The sequence below is a fragment of the Atheta coriaria genome, unplaced genomic scaffold (genome assembly GCF_025399875.1).
Source record: "Atheta coriaria isolate IRGN ID8LTWV9N9 unplaced genomic scaffold, Caltech_Dcor_3.1 hic_scaffold_14_pilon, whole genome shotgun sequence".
Classification (NCBI taxonomy): Eukaryota; Metazoa; Arthropoda; class Insecta; order Coleoptera; family Staphylinidae; genus Dalotia; species Dalotia coriaria.
Window position 1 is genome coordinate 270,656 of NW_027045456.1, and position 18,883 is coordinate 289,538.

General features: G+C 37.3%; 1 protein-coding gene across 2 annotated transcripts; it reads left to right on the forward strand.

Moving 5' to 3' along the window:
- The first annotated feature begins 8,697 nt into the window (after positions 1-8,697).
- LOC135801959 (flavin-containing monooxygenase 3-like) lies at positions 8,698-18,372 on the forward strand. Of its 2 annotated transcripts, XM_065315494.1 has the most exons (4): positions 8,698-8,930; positions 16,904-17,104; positions 17,160-17,928; positions 17,997-18,371. In XM_065315494.1, the coding sequence occupies exons 2-4, from the start codon at positions 16,917-16,919 to the stop codon at positions 18,303-18,305; spliced, it is 1,266 nt and encodes a 421-aa protein (XP_065171566.1). In that variant the 5' UTR covers positions 8,698-8,930; positions 16,904-16,916; the 3' UTR covers positions 18,306-18,371. The 2 variants fall into 2 exon arrangements, with proteins under 2 accessions (XP_065171566.1, XP_065171567.1); XM_065315495.1 differs by lacking the exon at positions 8,698-8,930 and having other exon boundaries at positions 16,905-17,104; positions 17,997-18,372.
- The last annotated feature ends 511 nt before the right edge of the window (positions 18,373-18,883 follow it).

An 18,883-nucleotide genomic window follows, 5' to 3' on the forward strand; every position in this document is an offset into this window, starting at 1 on the left:
GTTTTATTTGAAGAAAATTTTAAATGGGTATTAATTACGAGAAGAATTCTAACGCTACTTTTGAACATCTAGTAAATTTTAGATTTTAACACACAAGGGATTAATTAATGTTCAATATCCTGCTTCTGGATTCACACTAATTCACATAAATCTCAGCTCGAGACGCTCAATTTCTTCTTCTCTTTCGTCTCAGGTTCTTTTGCACTGCTTGAAACAGCTACTGCTCTAGCTACTTAGCTACTTCTGTTGAGTATGTGTCCCTTGAGTTACTGGAAGTATTTAATTTCTTAAGTTCTATTTAGTGTCCGACCAAAGTAAAAATTTATCCAAAAAATTCAAATTTTAAATATTTACTATCAAAAAGTTTACTTTTTTCCCTTGAATACTAATTTTACTTTATTATTTTCCGTGTGTATATTTTATTGGAAGCTTCTCCGATTGCAACTCACTTATACTTTATATCTTAGTAAAGTAATGCTTCCGAAGTTGCTGCTGCCCAGCAGCTTTACTAACTGTACGCCTGGCGATGAAAGAAAATAAGACGCACTGCAAGTACGCGACCCGTTTAATTGCATCCAAGGATATAAATTTATATTATTTATTGTTCTTTGTCCGCGCGCTGCGACGATATCGATCAATATCGGAGCAACACATCTGCGCGGAATGCATGTGTTATGTTTGCCCTAGGATCGTCTTCGGCCGCCAGAGATAATAGTCGTTAATATTGCCATAATGCGTAATTATCCTTGGGTAATTTATTTTAATTGATATTATTTATCAGTGCGGGTCGAAGCAAACTTGTTTGCCGTATTATTACGGATTACCTTTTATGTAGAAAGTTTTCATAATAGTTAATAGTTCATAACCATTATTTTATACAAGGTGTTGGGAAATTTATTTGGCTAACTATAGAGGAAGCAAAGATGCAGCTATAAAATTGGTAAAATATTATCTATACGGGCATAGAAAATTCAACAAAAGTGAAAATTGATTGGGATATAAAATTTGTAACTGTATACTTCGGTTCATTGGTCTCATAATTAATTATTTCAAATTATAAATAATAAAATTATCAAGAGATTTTAATCTATTGATTTTTTACTTAAAAATTAATGAAAATTTTGATTAACTAGATAATAATCTACAAAGTGTACTAAATAATATTTCAAAATATTAAAAAAGTATTTTCTTCTAATAAATTATTATTATAAAACGATTTATCACAACAAAACATAATTATATTACTTCTTATATTATTTCTTTTGTTTAATAATTGAATAGATTCATAGAAGTAACATTTCATATATGAAATCTATGATTGGCCATGACTGTGCCCTGTGTGGCGCGCATGTAATATGAAATACTAGGCAGAACGCGAAAAATAATTGGCAGTCGCCGCGGCGCACACCGAACGCAGTTAGGAGTATGTGTATCTATATGTGCATCGGGAAAATATTCGCGCGTTTCAGCGATTTAACGCTCATATTCATCGAATGTTGTGCGCCTTTTTTGCAAGTGCGAGAGAAGAAGGAACGCAGGCAACAACAGGAATTCAAAAAAGCATTCACCGCCTGTTGTCAGATCGGTTACGCATCAAAAGTTTAACAACGTCCACATGTGGCAGAGAGACAACAAAATGATATGACGCATAATCAAATTCCATTATTTTATTAGATTCCGGAAGAAATGCACCAAGATATCAGGTTTCTAGGAATAAATCAATTATTGGTTTTATGGTGGAGGCGCGTTTTTAAATATAAATAGAAATTTGATAAAGCTGTAGGCATAATTTTGGAAATTTGGGATGTGGAACCAGTATTTCCGTTTCTATTTTACTTTCAAGTGATTTAACTATAAATTAAACAGTAAATGTCACAAAGTGACTGAATACCCACAAAAAGTGGTGGGGGTACGACGCGCTATCACGGATGTATAACTTAATAAAATAGTGGAAGATTATCCCAACTATACGAGTACAATATTTTTTAAGTTTGTTTCCAAGGTGGTTTGTGGGTTATTTAGTTAAATGCAGTTTACACTACGACTTCTCTGCTCCATGCCGACATGGTGCATATAGTATGGGTCCGTGCGTGCCGCGAGTTAGTTTTCTTCACGTCGTAGAAGGTTGTCAGAGATGGAGAGGCCCACTGGTGTGGTCGCGCCGTTTTCGCTCGATTCCGCCAACCGCACATTATTTATTCGCATACTGAGAATGATAGCATTTTCAATTTCTTCCATTTCTGCGTGTAATAAAATTAGATGCAGAAAACAGTTGCGCATCATTTTCTCTTCAACCGCTTAACACATAAGATGTGCAAAAGATTTAATAATCTAGTTGGCGCGTATGCTAAATCGAACGCACAGGATGTGCACGTGCAAATTCATTACCGCATTTTGCAACACGACGCCATTCGCGTTTCCTCTCTCTGGTGTTGAGTGCTGTGTGCGTCAAAGAGCAACAGCAACAACACTCCACATCCACACATGCATACGCGTAACACTGAGCTCTTCATCCGCCTTGAATGCTGCAGTCAACCCGGCGCATACACATCTGCATACCGCGTGTACGAAAACACAGTGCGCGAATCACACAAATGAAGAAATGAAAACCCGCCCGTGAGAACGGCGCACAGCGAGCGCTCAGATGCTCAGGTGGCACAGCGGGATTCGCGAAAATATTTATATTCAACGATGGCGCTTCGTTTCTAACTATTGCGCGCTACGTGCTCTGGTTGCCGGCTTCGTCATAATCTCATGGAACGAGACGAAAATGCCAACAAGTTACAGAACTTTTAGAAATATGTATTAATGTATTCAGGTTGTTGTAAACATGTTTTGTTAGTTAATAAGTTGAAATATTGTTTGTTCCAAATTAGGAAAATTAATAAAAAACGCGAATAAAACAATAATAAAGAAATTAAATTGCTAAAATTAATCAAAAATCAGTTCACACAAAATTTACTATGTTCGACGTGTGTACCGGAACTCAAACACGTTGACCAAAGTCAAAATATTCAATTATTTAATTAATTTATGCCTCAATTTTCCAAAAAACAAAATAAACTTTCCAAAATTCTAAATTTTCTTCAATATGTCAGCCATATTTGATTCTACAACTAACAAAAAACAAAAAACCTACTTCAAGCGCCACCCATTTCCACATAGTACCCATAAACTCATTATGCAATCGCCCGGGGTGCACCTTACTCGGATCAAATCAAAACCGCTCATTTGCTCTTCACTAGCATCGCGATGCTGGTTCCCCATCATTCTCCGCGTACATTCGCCGGCGAATAACGAGGTAGGCACGATGGGCGCGTATATTAGTCTTTAGAGACAGAGGCCGGCGCTATTTGTACGAAATTGTTCGGAATGGATGAAATACACAACCACAATATAGGCATGTGAGAGTCGGCGTATATAGTTCACTCTGCGGGCCTCTCCTTTCACATCGCGGAATCGTGCTTGGGTGTGTAATCGAATCTAAGCGCTGCTGGTAATTTAAGACACGCACACATTTGCAGAAATAATACAAAAACCACACACAAGTGTAGGTGGAGGCGGAGTTAGCTAAACAAACGCAACAATCATAAATCGTTGTTGTGTTATGTTGGGTATTATCACATTTTTGAGAAAAGAACAAATTTTCAAAATTCCTTACTTAACTTAAGCTATATTTTAGCTATCGGTGTAATTCTGTGCTCCAAATATTTGAAACATTCTATTTTGTGATTTATTGCTCGCCGTTTATCTCTCAACTTGTCTGGTGTCTAGTAAGTTAAGCAAAGTCAAGTTAAACGAGCTCTAAACACCGCTAAACCGACTTAAGTCTGGTAAAATTACGCGATGGCTTTCGCTATCTCAAACTAAGTCAAACTAGAACTGAGATGGATGACATTAATGGTCTAATGGTCGACTACTCTTCGATTATGGTCGCTTCCAGTCCACGACCATCCGGCAGCACTTCTCGTTGGACATGACTTACTTTTTTGCCTCGATTTTTACGCGAAAGGAAGCGCAAACCACTAAAGCGCAAGCACTCGCGCAGTAAACTACGCAAACGTATTCGCACTTTGCGAGTGCAGTAATAGACGCGATGGGTAATAGTCATAATTATCCTAAGTGCCAGTAATTACTCAAAACATTAGTTGGTTTTAACATTTAGCGCCGTTCGGACAGATAAAATAAAATTAAATTACGCTGATAACAACGGTCGAAGGGCGCACAAAAAGTGTGCAGAACGAATTGCGAATAGATTAAAATAAAATACAAAAATTTATGGTTACCTTTTGTGGAGTGTTGGGTTTTGGCTCTCACGTTCCGATTTTCTGCAAAAACCTAGAATAAGAATAAAGAACATTAATTCCATTGGAAAATTGTCATATAAATTAAAATTAGAGACAATTTAAGGAAATTTCTCAAAAAATATTTGCATTTTTGACAATTTTACACTTATTTAATTTAAATTAATTATTTCTCCTTTATTTTTTCCATAACTACTAATAAATAGTGTTATGATGCGGGTTTTAGGTACCGTGAATATAGAAAACTGTAATGTCGGTAATGACAACAATAAAAAACAGAAAACTGTAATCAAAAACGGAAAATACAAGTGTTATAATGTCAGTTTTTAAATTATTTTATACAGAAAACTGTAATGTCAATAAAAAACGAAGAAAACTGTATTTAAAAACGTTTTTCGCCAAATCTATTAAACTAACCTCAAAATTTTGCTATTAAAGTTCTTTTAATTCAAATTATTCGACTGTATTTGAATATAAAACTTTTTTTTTCATTATTTATCAATGAATATACTCTTGTCGATGACATATGCACCCATGTAATCAATAGCAATATAATAATTAGAAGTAATTAACCTGTAAACGTGGCCGTCTTCAAAGACGTGCTAGACACATCGCGATACGTCCGCAAGAAGAAATATGTAAATGCGCAAATGGAATTCGATAATTAAGCTCGCCCGGTGTAAATGTCACAGTTTAAGAGCCGCGATAAATATTAATTGATAGACACCCGATACGAGTGCATCGCGCGTCTGGGTGCGCGCGCGCGCGGGCATTAAGGAACTCGACCCTGCGTGCACGACTTGGATGCGCGACGATGCGCATCCGGGCGAAATTGCGATAGCAAATTGTGTTTTCTTCTAAATTCAATCTCCTCATTCACGCAGCCATGCGAAATGCACCCAACGCGTAAGTATTGTCGTGCTACAATAACACACACACAGTGCGTTTGCGCCCTTTTTCCTAGAAATAAATCGAGCTCGTGTGAAAAATACTTTCTTTGCGTGTGTAACCCGACTAAACTAGACCTGACTTATGAGTAAGTAAACTAGTAGTAGTAGTATGTAAGCTAAATCGAAATCGAAGTCGCAAAAAGCAGTTAACTCCAACGTGCGCAATGTTAACGACAAACGAATGAAAAGTGCTTTAAAACGTTCTAAAGTTACCGCTGGCGGTTGTGCGACTATGCGCGCGCTCATATAGCTTCCAGGCTGGCAAAGAAGCAAAGAAGTTAAATAATTAAGGAAAATCGCCGACGTAAATAGCAACCGGAGACCCGACGCTGCGCCGATATGTTGTGGCATTATGTCTAATTAGATTTGGTGTTTGTTTCTAATAACATTTAAAACAGTAAACAGCGACCAACGCCGGATGATTAGCTTTCTAGCAATTTACGGTAAAAAATAATTACCGCCAGACGTTTGACAAGTGAATAATCTAAGAGTTGGTAGTTAAAATAGTGAAATTTGATAAAATTTCGCTTAATTTTGTTGTGACTGGAAAATATAATGATTGTTTTTTCTTGGTAGACGGATATAAATTGGTAGATTGAAGAAGTTACTAATTTTCACCGATTTTAGTCCCGTAACGCGTCGCAATTTCGCTTGAGAATTTGTTAGCAAGCGTGTCTGATAGCCAACACAATGACCGGGAATATAGTGGTAACGCAGTGGAGGCGAAGCGACGCGACGCACCGCGCGTTAAACGGCAGTAAGTTATCGTGAGCACGTATTATTTGCGAATTAGGTATGGCCGATAGCCGGCACCGTCCTCGCCAGCAAACGGCACCGCCGGAGACTAATAAAGTTTTCGTCCTCTCGGCGGCCACCGCGGGCGTCTGCGCACGAGAGAAACTCGAAGGCGTCGAGGGAAACATCGCGCATGCATGTGCCTGACACGAGGGAAGACGCGTCCCGTACGTGCTTTACGGAGATCCACGAACATCATGCTCCGTTACGCGTCAAACGCCAACAATAATAACCACACACATAAAACAACATCGCGCAAAAAAAAATCGTATTTTCGAAAACGTTGAAATTCTCTCTGCATCTCCATCTGTGAATACATTTCGTGATTGAATGAGTTCTTATATTTGCATCAAATCTCGCAATCGCAAACTAGCTCCCAAGTCGCAATACCTTCACCGCACCGAGTTGACATTCGATCCCATGCATCGACATTCATCCACAAAGCGTTCATACGTTATTGCGCTCGCAGCCAGCGAGGTATGTCTGATGATATGCGTGTATGTTGTGTTGCCCGGAGAGCCCACAATGTAAAGTAGGTACACCGGCAAACGACACGACGCGCTTATAAACCACGCCGAGCAATAAGCTAAACAGCGCAACGACTGAAGAGGACACGAAGATGATGCTGACGCTTTGTCCACTCAACTCTCAACTCCGCACAGCTTCTCAACTTGATGCTACTTTGTCTATTGCGTCTAGTTAGTTTCGTGCTTCGCGCGAGTGCCGTCAGAGTGCGCGGGGTCTGGGCCAGAGGACCAAGAGTCGCACGATAATCGCTTCGATGCGACCATAAATTTTTCCAGGCTTTATGTTATAATCGAAGTTATTCAAGCGTGGACGCATTCGCTTATAGGACTGGCGACAGCAGCAATGCAGGAAGATACTGATAAACTATGCCCGGGAATAGTTTTCTCAGCGAGCGCACTACAAACCACTCTGAGCATACAGTAGCGCCATCTACACACATATCAATGAACTTAAATTTTATTTCTCGTATTTCTATTTTTATTTACATTTTAACCTCATTTTTTAAACAAATATATAAAATTAAGTTGGAAAATGTCAGATATTAAGTTTTTATGCAGTTTATCAATTAATTAACGCATATTTTCGCTTAAAAGCCAATTATTTGCTTATTACGCCATCTGGCGGGCGGCAATAAAAGTTTCTCCCGGAAATAGTCACGTTGACACTAATCGCTCAGTTAATTATATTAATACTAAATTAATATCATCAACTGCACTTGCCAACGTTTTCCTCTCGAAAATAAAAACCGAAATTCCATAGTACGTATAGTCTAACACATGTTGAATAATCGTACAGGCATTGAAAGCAATTTGCATGCGATTACGAATTAATACCGCGCCGTTAATAAGCCTGCGTTCGTATCGGCCGTTTGTGAATGCGAGTACAAACAGCACGTACGCTCGCACGTACAAACAGACAAGCAATAATATATCGTCGATGCCCGATTCTGTCTGTCTATAATAAGCGATAGAAGGCTCGAAAACGCTCTTGCGAACGCTCGCTAAAATTCAATTAATTAATCATCACGCTTTTTTCTACTTATTACTTCTATTACTGCACGCAGACGGCTCCGTTTGCAATTTGCAATTTATTATTTATTAATATACGCGGCGCTAATAATGCGACGCACTTATGCATGCAAATCGCAGAATATTATTAATAAATAAGCATTAGGTGCATATTATGCGCTTAAAATTATGCATTATAAATTCGCGACGATTTGTATTAATCAGAGTGTGGAGAGTGAGAACGGATCATATAACAATCTAAGAGTTTATCGGTAAACATCGGCGTGTATCATAGGAGTCAGTATGTTTGCTCTAGTGATCACAACTTGATAAGCTTGGATGTTGTACATGGGTTTTGCATTAATAACGCGTTGATTAATGGTTCTATATTAATATGTAAAATTAGATATTAATATGAGTCTATAAAGATATGACATTTAAGTATGATATTATGTCCGAGGCGAATATCAATCAATAGTAATTAGAAAATGTTATGAAATATTAATTTTTTATTTTTTATTATTCACACTTTATTTAAATGTGTAGGTATGTTCGATTGAATGTCTCCAACATGGGGAATACGGTGTAATATAGGCAACCAATATTACACACACACACGCAACATGCTACTTTAACGCAAAATTTATCTCGGAATATGCGCTTATCAGCCACAAACAAGTGTGCATGACCTCGACTATAAAATTCGTGCTCTCTTGTTATATAATTCACAGTTCATGGTTACCCAATAAACCTAATCAAACCATTCTTCCGAATTCAATGTCTAAAATAAAAACAGGAAATTACAATGACTGTTTAGGGTTGTATGTCCATAATTATCTAAACGACCTTTACATTTGTTCAATTTAACTATAAATTCAAGCAAAACTCGCAAAAACAAAGAGAAGGAGAGAAAAAGCATAGATTTGAAAATCTATGGTCGCATAGGCGACCAGTACAAACCGGGTGGTTCAAGGTTTAAAGTACCATGTATGAAATATGGTACGAAACTTGTCTCACATGCAGCAGCGGTCGCCACGCTGCGTCTAAACGAAAACGATCTAGGAAATAATCGTATTTGCATTCGCGTGTGTAAGCGTGGTGGCTCTGCTATCAAACTGATTCTGATAGAAACGGAATGCGCGTGTGTGTGTAAGTGGACAAGTTCAAAGCGTCCGCAGTAGTTGAGTCGATTCATCAGCGCCTGAACTCAGTCGTAATCGACTATTGTCGAGCAATAGACGCCAATACGAATCGGAGAAATTGAAGATAAACAAGTTCAGAGCGCAAAACGGGTTCAGCAAACTCAGAAGAAAGTTATAGAAATACCAAAGTACAAATAAATACATGTAAGTAATTATAAACTTTAATTTAGTAGTAGAAATATGTTTAAAATCATAAAGCGCCATCTGCGAGTGAAAATTTTAACCAAAAAAATTAAAAGTGAGCAAATTTGAGGTTAGGATAAATTTTTGACAGTTTGACAGCTTTGGTTATACAGTTAGCGTGTTTCAGCGCCATCTAGTGTTCTTGAAAAGTACTAATTCCTTCGTTTGTTGCCTTAATCTCAACATCGACAGACGTAGTTGCCACGTCACAAACTAGTAGTATAGTTTGTGATATACGAGGCGGTTTCGCATGATAGTGGTGAAATCGAGCATGACGATTCCATTACTGCGTTTGATTGCGGCTGAAGAAAATTGGCAATTGCACACCTCGCCCGATTTGCGTACACAAACCTCTGTGATTGTGTTTCTGTTTCTACTTCTGCGTGCAGTGTGTGATTAATTATTACCCCAGTTAACTCATGAAGTAGTTAGAATTGGAATTTAACCTACGTGTTTGTTTTTCTTCGCATTTTTTCGTCGCTGTGAAGCGAATAAATGCGGTAAATCGAGTTAAAAAAGACGTTCGGCATTTGGATTTAGATGATTAATGATCCGACGGTGGGACGTGTATTAAAATACATTAGAGCACTAATAACATTTGTCAGTTTTAAACTGGGTCGGCACATACTCGTAGCGAACGTGTCTACGAAGCTGTGTTTTTTTCGTGTACTGCGCATGTAGTACAAGCGATTTCATGCGATTAAAATTTCGAAGCGTGTGAGCCGCGCTGAAAATTTTTGAACTTTGTTACAGATATTTTTTGACGTGTGTATATTGATATTAATGACACCTCATACTGAGTTGTAGATATTTCCGTGTTTTGTTGAGTTTACCGAACACTTACTTAACTTAAGTCTGGTTAATCAAGTGAATGTGGAGAGTGGCGATATTGACACATATGAATCGATATTAAATTATGCTGGAAAACAACTAAATTTAATAGAAAACATTTAAATTTTGTTAAAATTACTTAAAAATCATTTTTGTTGACTAAATTTTGAAAGAGTTGATGCCAGTTTATTATCTTGTGGCCCTTGTTTCAACTTGAAAGCTCAACCTTCTTGTAAATTTCCTTCAAGTGAATGTGTGCGAAATTTGCAAAGAGCCTCCATACGTTAGCGTTATGAATGCGTCGCCAATACGCCGGTAATACGCATAATATAGTGCCGTGTTCGGCATAATGAAGTGAGTTGTAAGTTGTAAGCTGGTTAAGAGCTTAACGCATGCGTGCAAAAGTGTGCGCTAGACGCGCACATGTTGTCGAGCTTAACGTTTGAAGACGTGCGCAGGTTTTGTACGTTTGCAACTTGTTGCGCGAGCATAATTTTAGGAATGTGCAGGGGAAACTAAAACATTTCACTACAATAGTTACAAATATTTGTTTTATACGCTCATTATTGTGTTTTTTAGTTAAATAAATATTTTGTGAAAATATCAATAAAAGGTGTGATATAGTCAAATGTTTCAAAAAATAAAAAATCAGTGGTTTATTAATACAAAAAGAAATCTTTTAGAACTTCTGATTTACTAAAACTGTTTTGCAAATGTTGGCTGACTCCTCGCGCCTGATCGACTCTGAACTATTCAAATGATTTCCTTTATGTTTATTTAAACACGCATTTTCTCTACGTGCCCTTAATTATTTTCCGCTTGTTGACACATTTATCTGTGTATTTACCTTGCACAAAACAAAAAATATTTTTTCTATTTTTAAATTAAAAAATAATTTTTAATATAGTTCTCAATAGGTTCACGTACCTACCGTAGATGGAAGATTGTGGAATATGTAATAGCGCAATAATCTATGCAAATCTAAGTGTTATGAAGAGGCATTCTTTCTGTCATTGGAATGAGATGTGACAAAAGCGGCCGAGCGTGTGCAAATGCGCAAGTGTTCAACCGTAAGCAACACGAGCAAAATGTGCAAATTGTTTTGCATATTGCCTTGCGCACTTGCACTTGTCGTTGTCGGTTATACAGTTATAGCCATTCAAATTCCAATTAATGACACGTAAAAATGTCTTCATTATATGCGTACCGCAGTACAAACGCGTTTTAGCATAGAAAAGAAAGGAAGGAAAGTCATGTTAAATAGAATACCGCTCGTATAACAACTAATCACTTATGTAAATTCCCAACATTCTACCGTATTATTTTATTTTGCTATGAAATTATCAGAAAGATTTTTGGTTTTTGTTTGTTTAACTGACGCATGGCGTTTATATGGTTTTATACTGCACCGTAGGCAAATGCGCAGGCGTAAGCTCCACCCCGTGACTAAAACCCGTGACTAAAGTACTTTACTGGCCCGTCCTGGTTTAAAAAAACCACTTTTTATAAAATAACTTGCGCTTTAAAAGTGGAAGTAGAAAAAATATTAAACTGACAGGCAAATAAAACAAACCAAAAAGTTAATAGAAGCTCCATCACGCGTCAATAAAATAAAGTGCAAACACAAATAAACCAATCATAATAAAAAGCCGCTGAGCAAAAATCCGCTTTCAAAAATAAAATAAAACCCAGTGGGAATGAATGTAGATATAAATGGTGTGACGGTCGGTTGGTTGAAAGACACGAGTTGGAAACGTGCAAGAACTTGCGGAAAGCATTTAGCCATTTAATCGTCACCCAATCGTATCATCCAAGTCCCCTCAACATCTCACACGCGCAATAAAATCCACTTATGTGAGTAATTTAATTAAATTACATTGTTTAACATTTTACACGCCAAAATCATATTGTAACTTTAAACATATTGTATGTTCTGCATTTAAGTTCACCATGTTCTCATGGCACGAAGAAATTCGCCCAATTATTTAATTGAATTTAATTTAATTCATATTTTACGATTTGGTAATTAACAACGCGCCAAACCTTTAATTACATATTAATTAGTCAATTGTAAATATTAATTAAGCATAATTTGTTGTTTGCTAATTTCACGTCTTGCTAAATAAAGACTAGAGACTTGAGATGTAAAAGACTATTGAGCGATAAATTGTGTGCTAGAAAAACACGATAATTAACATTTCAAGATTGAATTCCATAATCGCAAAGATCTCTGGAATTCCAACTGGAATAATAACTGTATCGATTTTTCTAATCGGAAATACCATCAACGGCCATCTGCGGTAATTCAGCATCGCCTTAAATACATCGTTAATTAGTCGCTTTAATTAAGCCACGCATAGTTTTCTAATAACTTTAATTTATTAGTGTTATTGGTGCAGTCAGTCATCGAAACATTTATTTGTTTTTATTCAAGTAGTTTTGATACAAAATATCGATAGCATTAAATGGTCAATTTGTCAAAGTCCACAATATCGAAATTATTTTAATGTGAATTCTATGCGTAGCGCAGCGTAAATATCCGTTAGAGGTTAGAGTAAACAGAGATTTGTTTGAATCAATTTCATATTCAAATTTGAATTCCACTGCAACGCCGAAAACGATTTCTAACAAATTAGACAAAGCATGTTACGCTGTGAGATGATTTTTCTAAATGTTTCTATGGGTTATATACAAGATGAAATGAAAAACTTAAAAAGTAAAGATTTATATTTATTATGTTGATTTGTGTGAGAATATGACTGAATTTTTATGTATCCACACGGTATACATGCAATTTAAAAACAACTCCCCTGGTAGTCTCTAAATTCTCATGACATACGCAAATCAATCTCAGCGGAATCGACGCCGTATCGATCGGCGAATCGAACATGTTGAAGGTTTCGAAGCTCGCACTACTAAACGAGAAAAAAATGGTTTGTGTAACTTGCTTCATACACCCAACTTGTTACTCGAATTTGATTACTGTTTATGGTTAATTTGGATAAACAAGATTTCACGTTGCGTATCGCATATACTGTGTGTTATAATTCAGAATTAAATTTAATAAAATCCGCCAAAATAAATAAAATATTTGCTGGTGTTTATTTAAATGTACTGTGTATGTATGTCTGAAATCAAAGTATTGAGCTAACGTCGGCAGATCGTAGATCCCGGCGCTCGCGAGCTTTGAGCATCAATCGACGTCCTCCGCATTACTTTTCCGAGCGGCGAGAAGACGTCTAAACTAAAAACCGAGGCGAAAATCTGGGCGAAATGCGCTGGCGCAATAAAGAACCGCCGAGTGCTCGCCGCACCGCGCAATCCGGGCATAATGATTGATCAGTGTAGATAACATCGATTATTGACTGATGGATCCGTGTATCTATTCGGATCCGGCATCCTAATCAATTTACATTGCTCGCCATCAAGCCGTCACTCACCGGCCAAACTAATGGATTACAACAAGCCGACTGTGTGCGCGCGCGCCCACCAAGAGTCTACATATTCGAATATGTTGTAATCTGCGCAAGCGCATGTGAATTACACTTCCAAAATATGCATTGAGGTTAAATTTTAACAAAAATCTTGCATTTATAACCTGAAAAACTTAACTAACCTAAAAAATTGTAAAACGTCACTTTTCTCAGTTTAAGATTGCAATTTTGCAAAAAATATTAATACGAAACGTGTTTTAATAAACTTCGATACCAATTAACGCGATATTATTAATGAAACAAAGCATAGTTAAAGGGCAGATTTATGGTTTCTCTTTTTGTGTGGATGTGAACACGTCGCGTATTTTTTTTTTCATTCTGCAAGAGAATCAATGCGGAAATTCATCGCACACTATCATAAATCATAAATACGTGCGTCGTGCGTGCGCTCTCGTTTCACAACTTTTTCTTTATCAGAAACACATGTTTGCAATTTATATACAGTGTGGCCTAGCCATTATCAACCAAAACAACATCTTATATTTAATAAAAATCAATCCTCTTGATAAAATAGTTCAAAACAACTAAAAAACATTGCAAAACTCTTAATTATTCATAAACACCATTAAAATGAATTCATTAACATCAACAGTTTGACGTTTTATGTGCTTAGCTTCGACGTGTGCTTACAACTCACGCAAGATCAGAAAAAATGAAAGAAAAATAGGAGTGCTGTGGAGGCGCTGGAATTTCTGAGCAAAGAAAGAGGAATGAATTTTCGATGTGATGTGCCCGAGTCAATTTGGTATGCGAAATACCGTTTTAATAGATTTCTACAAAACTCTCATCTCCTCAGCCGTAGAGCTAGGTATAGAAATCGGTAACAAACCAAACGTGTATTACGTTTACGTGCACCATACGTGCGCACATGACTTGCGGTTAATTATTGATGATATACCGAAAACTATTAGATTTTATCGGCGAGTTTAGCTCAAGTTTTGAGTTAATTCTCTTTGTGTCAAACACGCCACATCAAAATTCCGCTAAAGTAGCATCTTATTACATGTAGATTCATATTTTTGTTGGCTAATGGCATGAAAACAAAGTATTAGTTTGGTATTCACGTGGCGTGCGCGACCGGCGAAATTCCGCCATCATAGTTTCCTCTGGTTTGTGCCGATTCACGTCGTTGGCTCGTTGGAAAACTGCTCGCGCGGTGAATTGTGAATAAGAACACAGAGTTTCGGAAACCGCAGCGTGCGCGCATGGCATTAAATCATAGCAACGAACGTAGGTGCTCCTTACCGTCGTCGCAGTCTTCACCTATGCGCCCGATAAAAATATGGGAATCATAGATGCGCGCACGCTGAATATATCAGAATATCATGGCGCGTTATGATCGTCGCGTGACCCCGCGTCCATCGCCGCCAGTATAGAGGTTTTTATTTTAGTGGGAGTTACTGATACACTTGGTATAAGGTGCATAACATTGAATTTGTGGCAGCGATGATAAAGTGGAATGCGCTAATCGTGATAGTCGTTTCATGTGTTTGCGTCGTCGCCGTGCGGGACCGCATAATGTTCGCTTTTTCTTAATGCCGCATGCAAATCAGTCGCAGGCCGCAGAACCACACTTTAGAGGGGTTTTAGATGTTTCCTGGCAGTAAATCATGTTTTGATTTACAAAATTATTGATGAGAAAAAAATTATTTTGTTTTATTTTTAAAAGCAGCGTAAATTTTCATCAAAAACCTTTAAAAATTATATTTTATGTGCCGAATTGATGCCCAGTTAAAGGGGAAAGCCAAAAATTTTAGTAATAATCAGATAAAGCACTAATTTTTGAAGAAAATTGATAAATAAATAAAAATTTTATGAAAATCACTTGAAAATTAATGGTTCTCATTGAAAACTTGATAATTTTATATAAATTCGATTTTATTTTACATATTTTCACTTGTTATTAGAAGAAGAATGTTTTAAGAATAAAATTCCCAAAGAAAATTTGCTAATCGAAGCATTTTTACCAAAGTTATAAATTTTTTAATCCGAAAAACACCAAAATGTTATACGATTTACTCTCGTATTTTGATACATATTATATTATTTCTAAAGTAATCACAATGTGAGGTATGCGATAAGACGGCGAAATATTTTGATATGAAATTCGTCCCCATGCGCCGCGATTGTGAGATCGTTCATGTTTGTACCTGACTCGCATGCAGACTTATGACTCACATTTCCATCGCATGCGACACGGCTCAACGCAGCACGACTCAACTAAATCCGATTTCTAAAAGACCTAAAACTTTGACCAAGTTGAGCTATTTTTCCGCGAGGCCTCCAAGTTCACATCATCAATTTATTGCACGCTCGCTCGCCTTCTCAAGTTCCTCTAGCCCCTGTTCAGTCACTTACGCGCACGCCGCGTTACTTTACTTACTCTAGGATACTTTAAGTTTAAATGGCGTCGAGGACACTTACCGTTCCGATTTCTGGTTGATGCTGTACGCCGACTGCGAGTTGAAAGTATTTACAATTCACCGCACTCAGTATTTGTAATGTTTCTGGTTGCAATGTTAGCGCGCCTGCAACAGTAATTTAGTTCGGCTTTTTATTTCGGCACGCGGTTGCACTCGAGTGTGTTTTATCTTCATTGATTTCGCTTGGGTCGTCCGGTTCTCGCAGCGAGCATGTGCGAAACAAAAGAAAATTAAGCATTAAACGAATTAGAACTCCATTAAATCCCATTTAACTGATGCTGAGCGCGCCGTGAGTGCCGTGCGAGCGCAGTTTGTTCGTTTGCACTTTCGGCTATTACTTCTCGCCAGCACCGCGCAACATTTAGAACTTTCAGCCATTTTAACGGTATTAGTCGAGGATGAATAAATTTGCGCCCCGATGCACGACACAATCACTACTAGACTAATACGAGCGGGAATCTTCTGCGCATTCCTGCTCCAACTGAAACTAATGGTTGCCAACCTAAAAAAATCCATAACACCAAACATGTTCAAAAACAATACCACACTTAAAAATCACTACAATTAAGTTTTAATTTTAAATAAACTCATTTTTGTTTGTTTTAAATCGTTTGGTAACCCTACTTTAAGGACAAATGTTAAAACAAAGTTAGTACATTTAGTTAGTAACACTGCAGTTAGTGTACGTAAATGTTTCTAACTGCTGGATATACAGTTGGTTGCAGATGTTTCTCAAAAGTTGTTTGGCTTCGATAAAGAGAAATGTCGATATTACAGGGCGCATTGAACAATCAGTGGGTGCCTAGTTTGGCAGAGCATTCGACGGTCGCTATCTGCGGATCGTGTACGCCGGCGAATGGGAAATTAATTCAGCGACACAAGCAAAAGGTGCAAAACCTCGGGCAGCGCGCCGCGCATTTCCGAGTACGTATATCAAATTATCACCCGCCGCATCTGACGGGCTCTGGCTTTGGACGCGCACGCCAACACCTGCTTTTCGCGCGCCCGCAAAAACATTAAAGTTTAAACTTTAATTCCGTGCACAGCGAAACGGCCCGCAAAGTTAACTCTGCGTGAAAATCAATTTGCGTTCCATCTTTGTATGCTATCTGCTGGGAAGGGTCCTTAAAAACAAAGTATTAATGAGTCAATTAACATTTTTACGGAAATCTGTGTTTTGTTACAGAAAACTAAATAAAATGAAAATTGGAATCCTTGGTGCTGGTGCCGCAGGGTTAGTTTCGTTGAAATACGCGCTTGAAGAAGGACATGAAGTGGTTTGTTTTGAAAAATCCGCACGTTTAGGTGGTTGCTGGAGCGGAGATGGCCGAGTTGGTAAGGACGAGTTAGGCAACCATATTAGCAGTGGAATGTACAAAGGATTAACGTAAGTCTACACATAGACAACCCGACATACATATTTAAATATTATTTCTTTTCAGAACTAATTTACCCAAAGAAATTATGATTTTTGATGGTTTAGAACACAACCCACACTCAAAATCTTTCGTGGGCCAAGCTGAAATCCTTCACTATCTTCAAACATACGCAAAAAAATTTAATCTGGCAAAATCCATCCGTTTTGGTCATGAAGTAATATCAATTGAGCCATTGTCCAGCGATCCGAACACAAGATGGCGATTATTAGTCAGAAACCTAACCAAACCTGATGAAGAACCCACCACACATGATTTTGATGCATTGATGCTTGCCCCTGGTCACTTTGTTCATAAATTCATAGCTGATATTAAAGATGCCAACGTATTTCAAGGAGATATGCTTCATAGTAATGATTTTCGTGATGGAGCCAACTACGTTAATAAACGCGTGTTGGTAATTGGTGCTGGACCATCAGGAGGAGATATTGCAAAACGTGTCGCACAACATGCCAAAATTACTTTTCAAAGTGTGAAGGTAGATTCTCATAAATTCGTACCAATTCATAAAGATGTGGTTGAAAAAGGGGAAGTAGACCATTTTGATCGTAATGGCGCACATTTCCAAGACGGAAGTTATGAGCCACTAGATGTAGTCATTTACAGCACTGGTTATACGTATATGGTTCCATGTTTGACTCCAGCATGCGGAATTCGGATTGAGAACAATTGGTTTAAGTTCCTGTATCATCATTGCATCAATATCGAGAGGCCTTCGATGGCCATCATCGGATTGCCTTATGGAGCCTCAATATTTCCGCTTGCAGATCTACAAGTAAGGATATTTCCTTAATTAAATGCTAGAAACTAATACATTTACATTGTGCTTCTTTTTCCTTAAAGGTTCGTTATTATATGGCATATTTAGCTGGGAAATTCGATTTACCAAGTCGCGAAGCAATGTTGGAGAGTGTAAGTAATGAACACGCTGTGAGAATATCCAAAGGTGTACCAGATCGGAATTTCCATAACTTTTCCGATTGTGGACGTGCTTTATCGGGGGCATTGGCCAAAGAATCAGGGGTCCGTCCAACTCCAAATGTGATATTCAATATTATGGATGCTCTGCATGGGGCATGGAATGATCAGGATAAATTTGAGATTGTTGATGATGAAACTTTTAATCGTACTCCTCCTGGAAATATTAATTGAATAATTGTACATTTATATTACCGAAACAATATTTTATAATTTTATAATAAATTATAACTTAAAAAATTGTCTTTTTTATTTCTTCCTAAAAATATTTTAAGTTAATTTAATTTTTAATTATTTTAATTCAATTAATAAAATGTGGGCTATTGTAGACGGGTCAATAATCCAATACATATTAAAATTATGTCACACATTATTTTGACATCATTACATTATTGAAACTATGGCCCGAGGCGGTTGTAACCGGAATCGAGACGAATTGCAAACGATACAATTCGATAATATACGAGTACACCAATATACGAAGTGATGTACGTCGCTACTGTTGCCGCTGCTCGTTTGTTGTTTATGTGGGACACCGAAAATACGATTTAACCTATTTTCAACTTTATCACCAACTTATCGGACTTACATTTAACGTCCATTGAACCAAATTGATGTACGGAATTTTAAAATTAAAAGCTCCAGAACATTCGAATTTAAAATCAAATTAAAATTAATCAGGAAATCATTTTTACAATCATTAATGATGTGTTTGTTAGAATTAACAAACGTTCAAAACACAATCTTGCACA

Coding starts and splice junctions, on each gene's coding strand:
- LOC135801959 (XM_065315494.1), top strand. CDS start 16,917: ATGAAAATTGGAATCCTTGGTGCTGGTGCCGCAGGGTTAGTTTCGTTG. Junction 17,105..17,159: donor GGAATGTACAAAGGATTAAC/GTAAGTCTACAC, acceptor ATTTCTTTTCAG/AACTAATTTACCCAAAGAAA. Junction 17,929..17,996: donor TTCCGCTTGCAGATCTACAA/GTAAGGATATTT, acceptor TTTTCCTTAAAG/GTTCGTTATTATATGGCATA.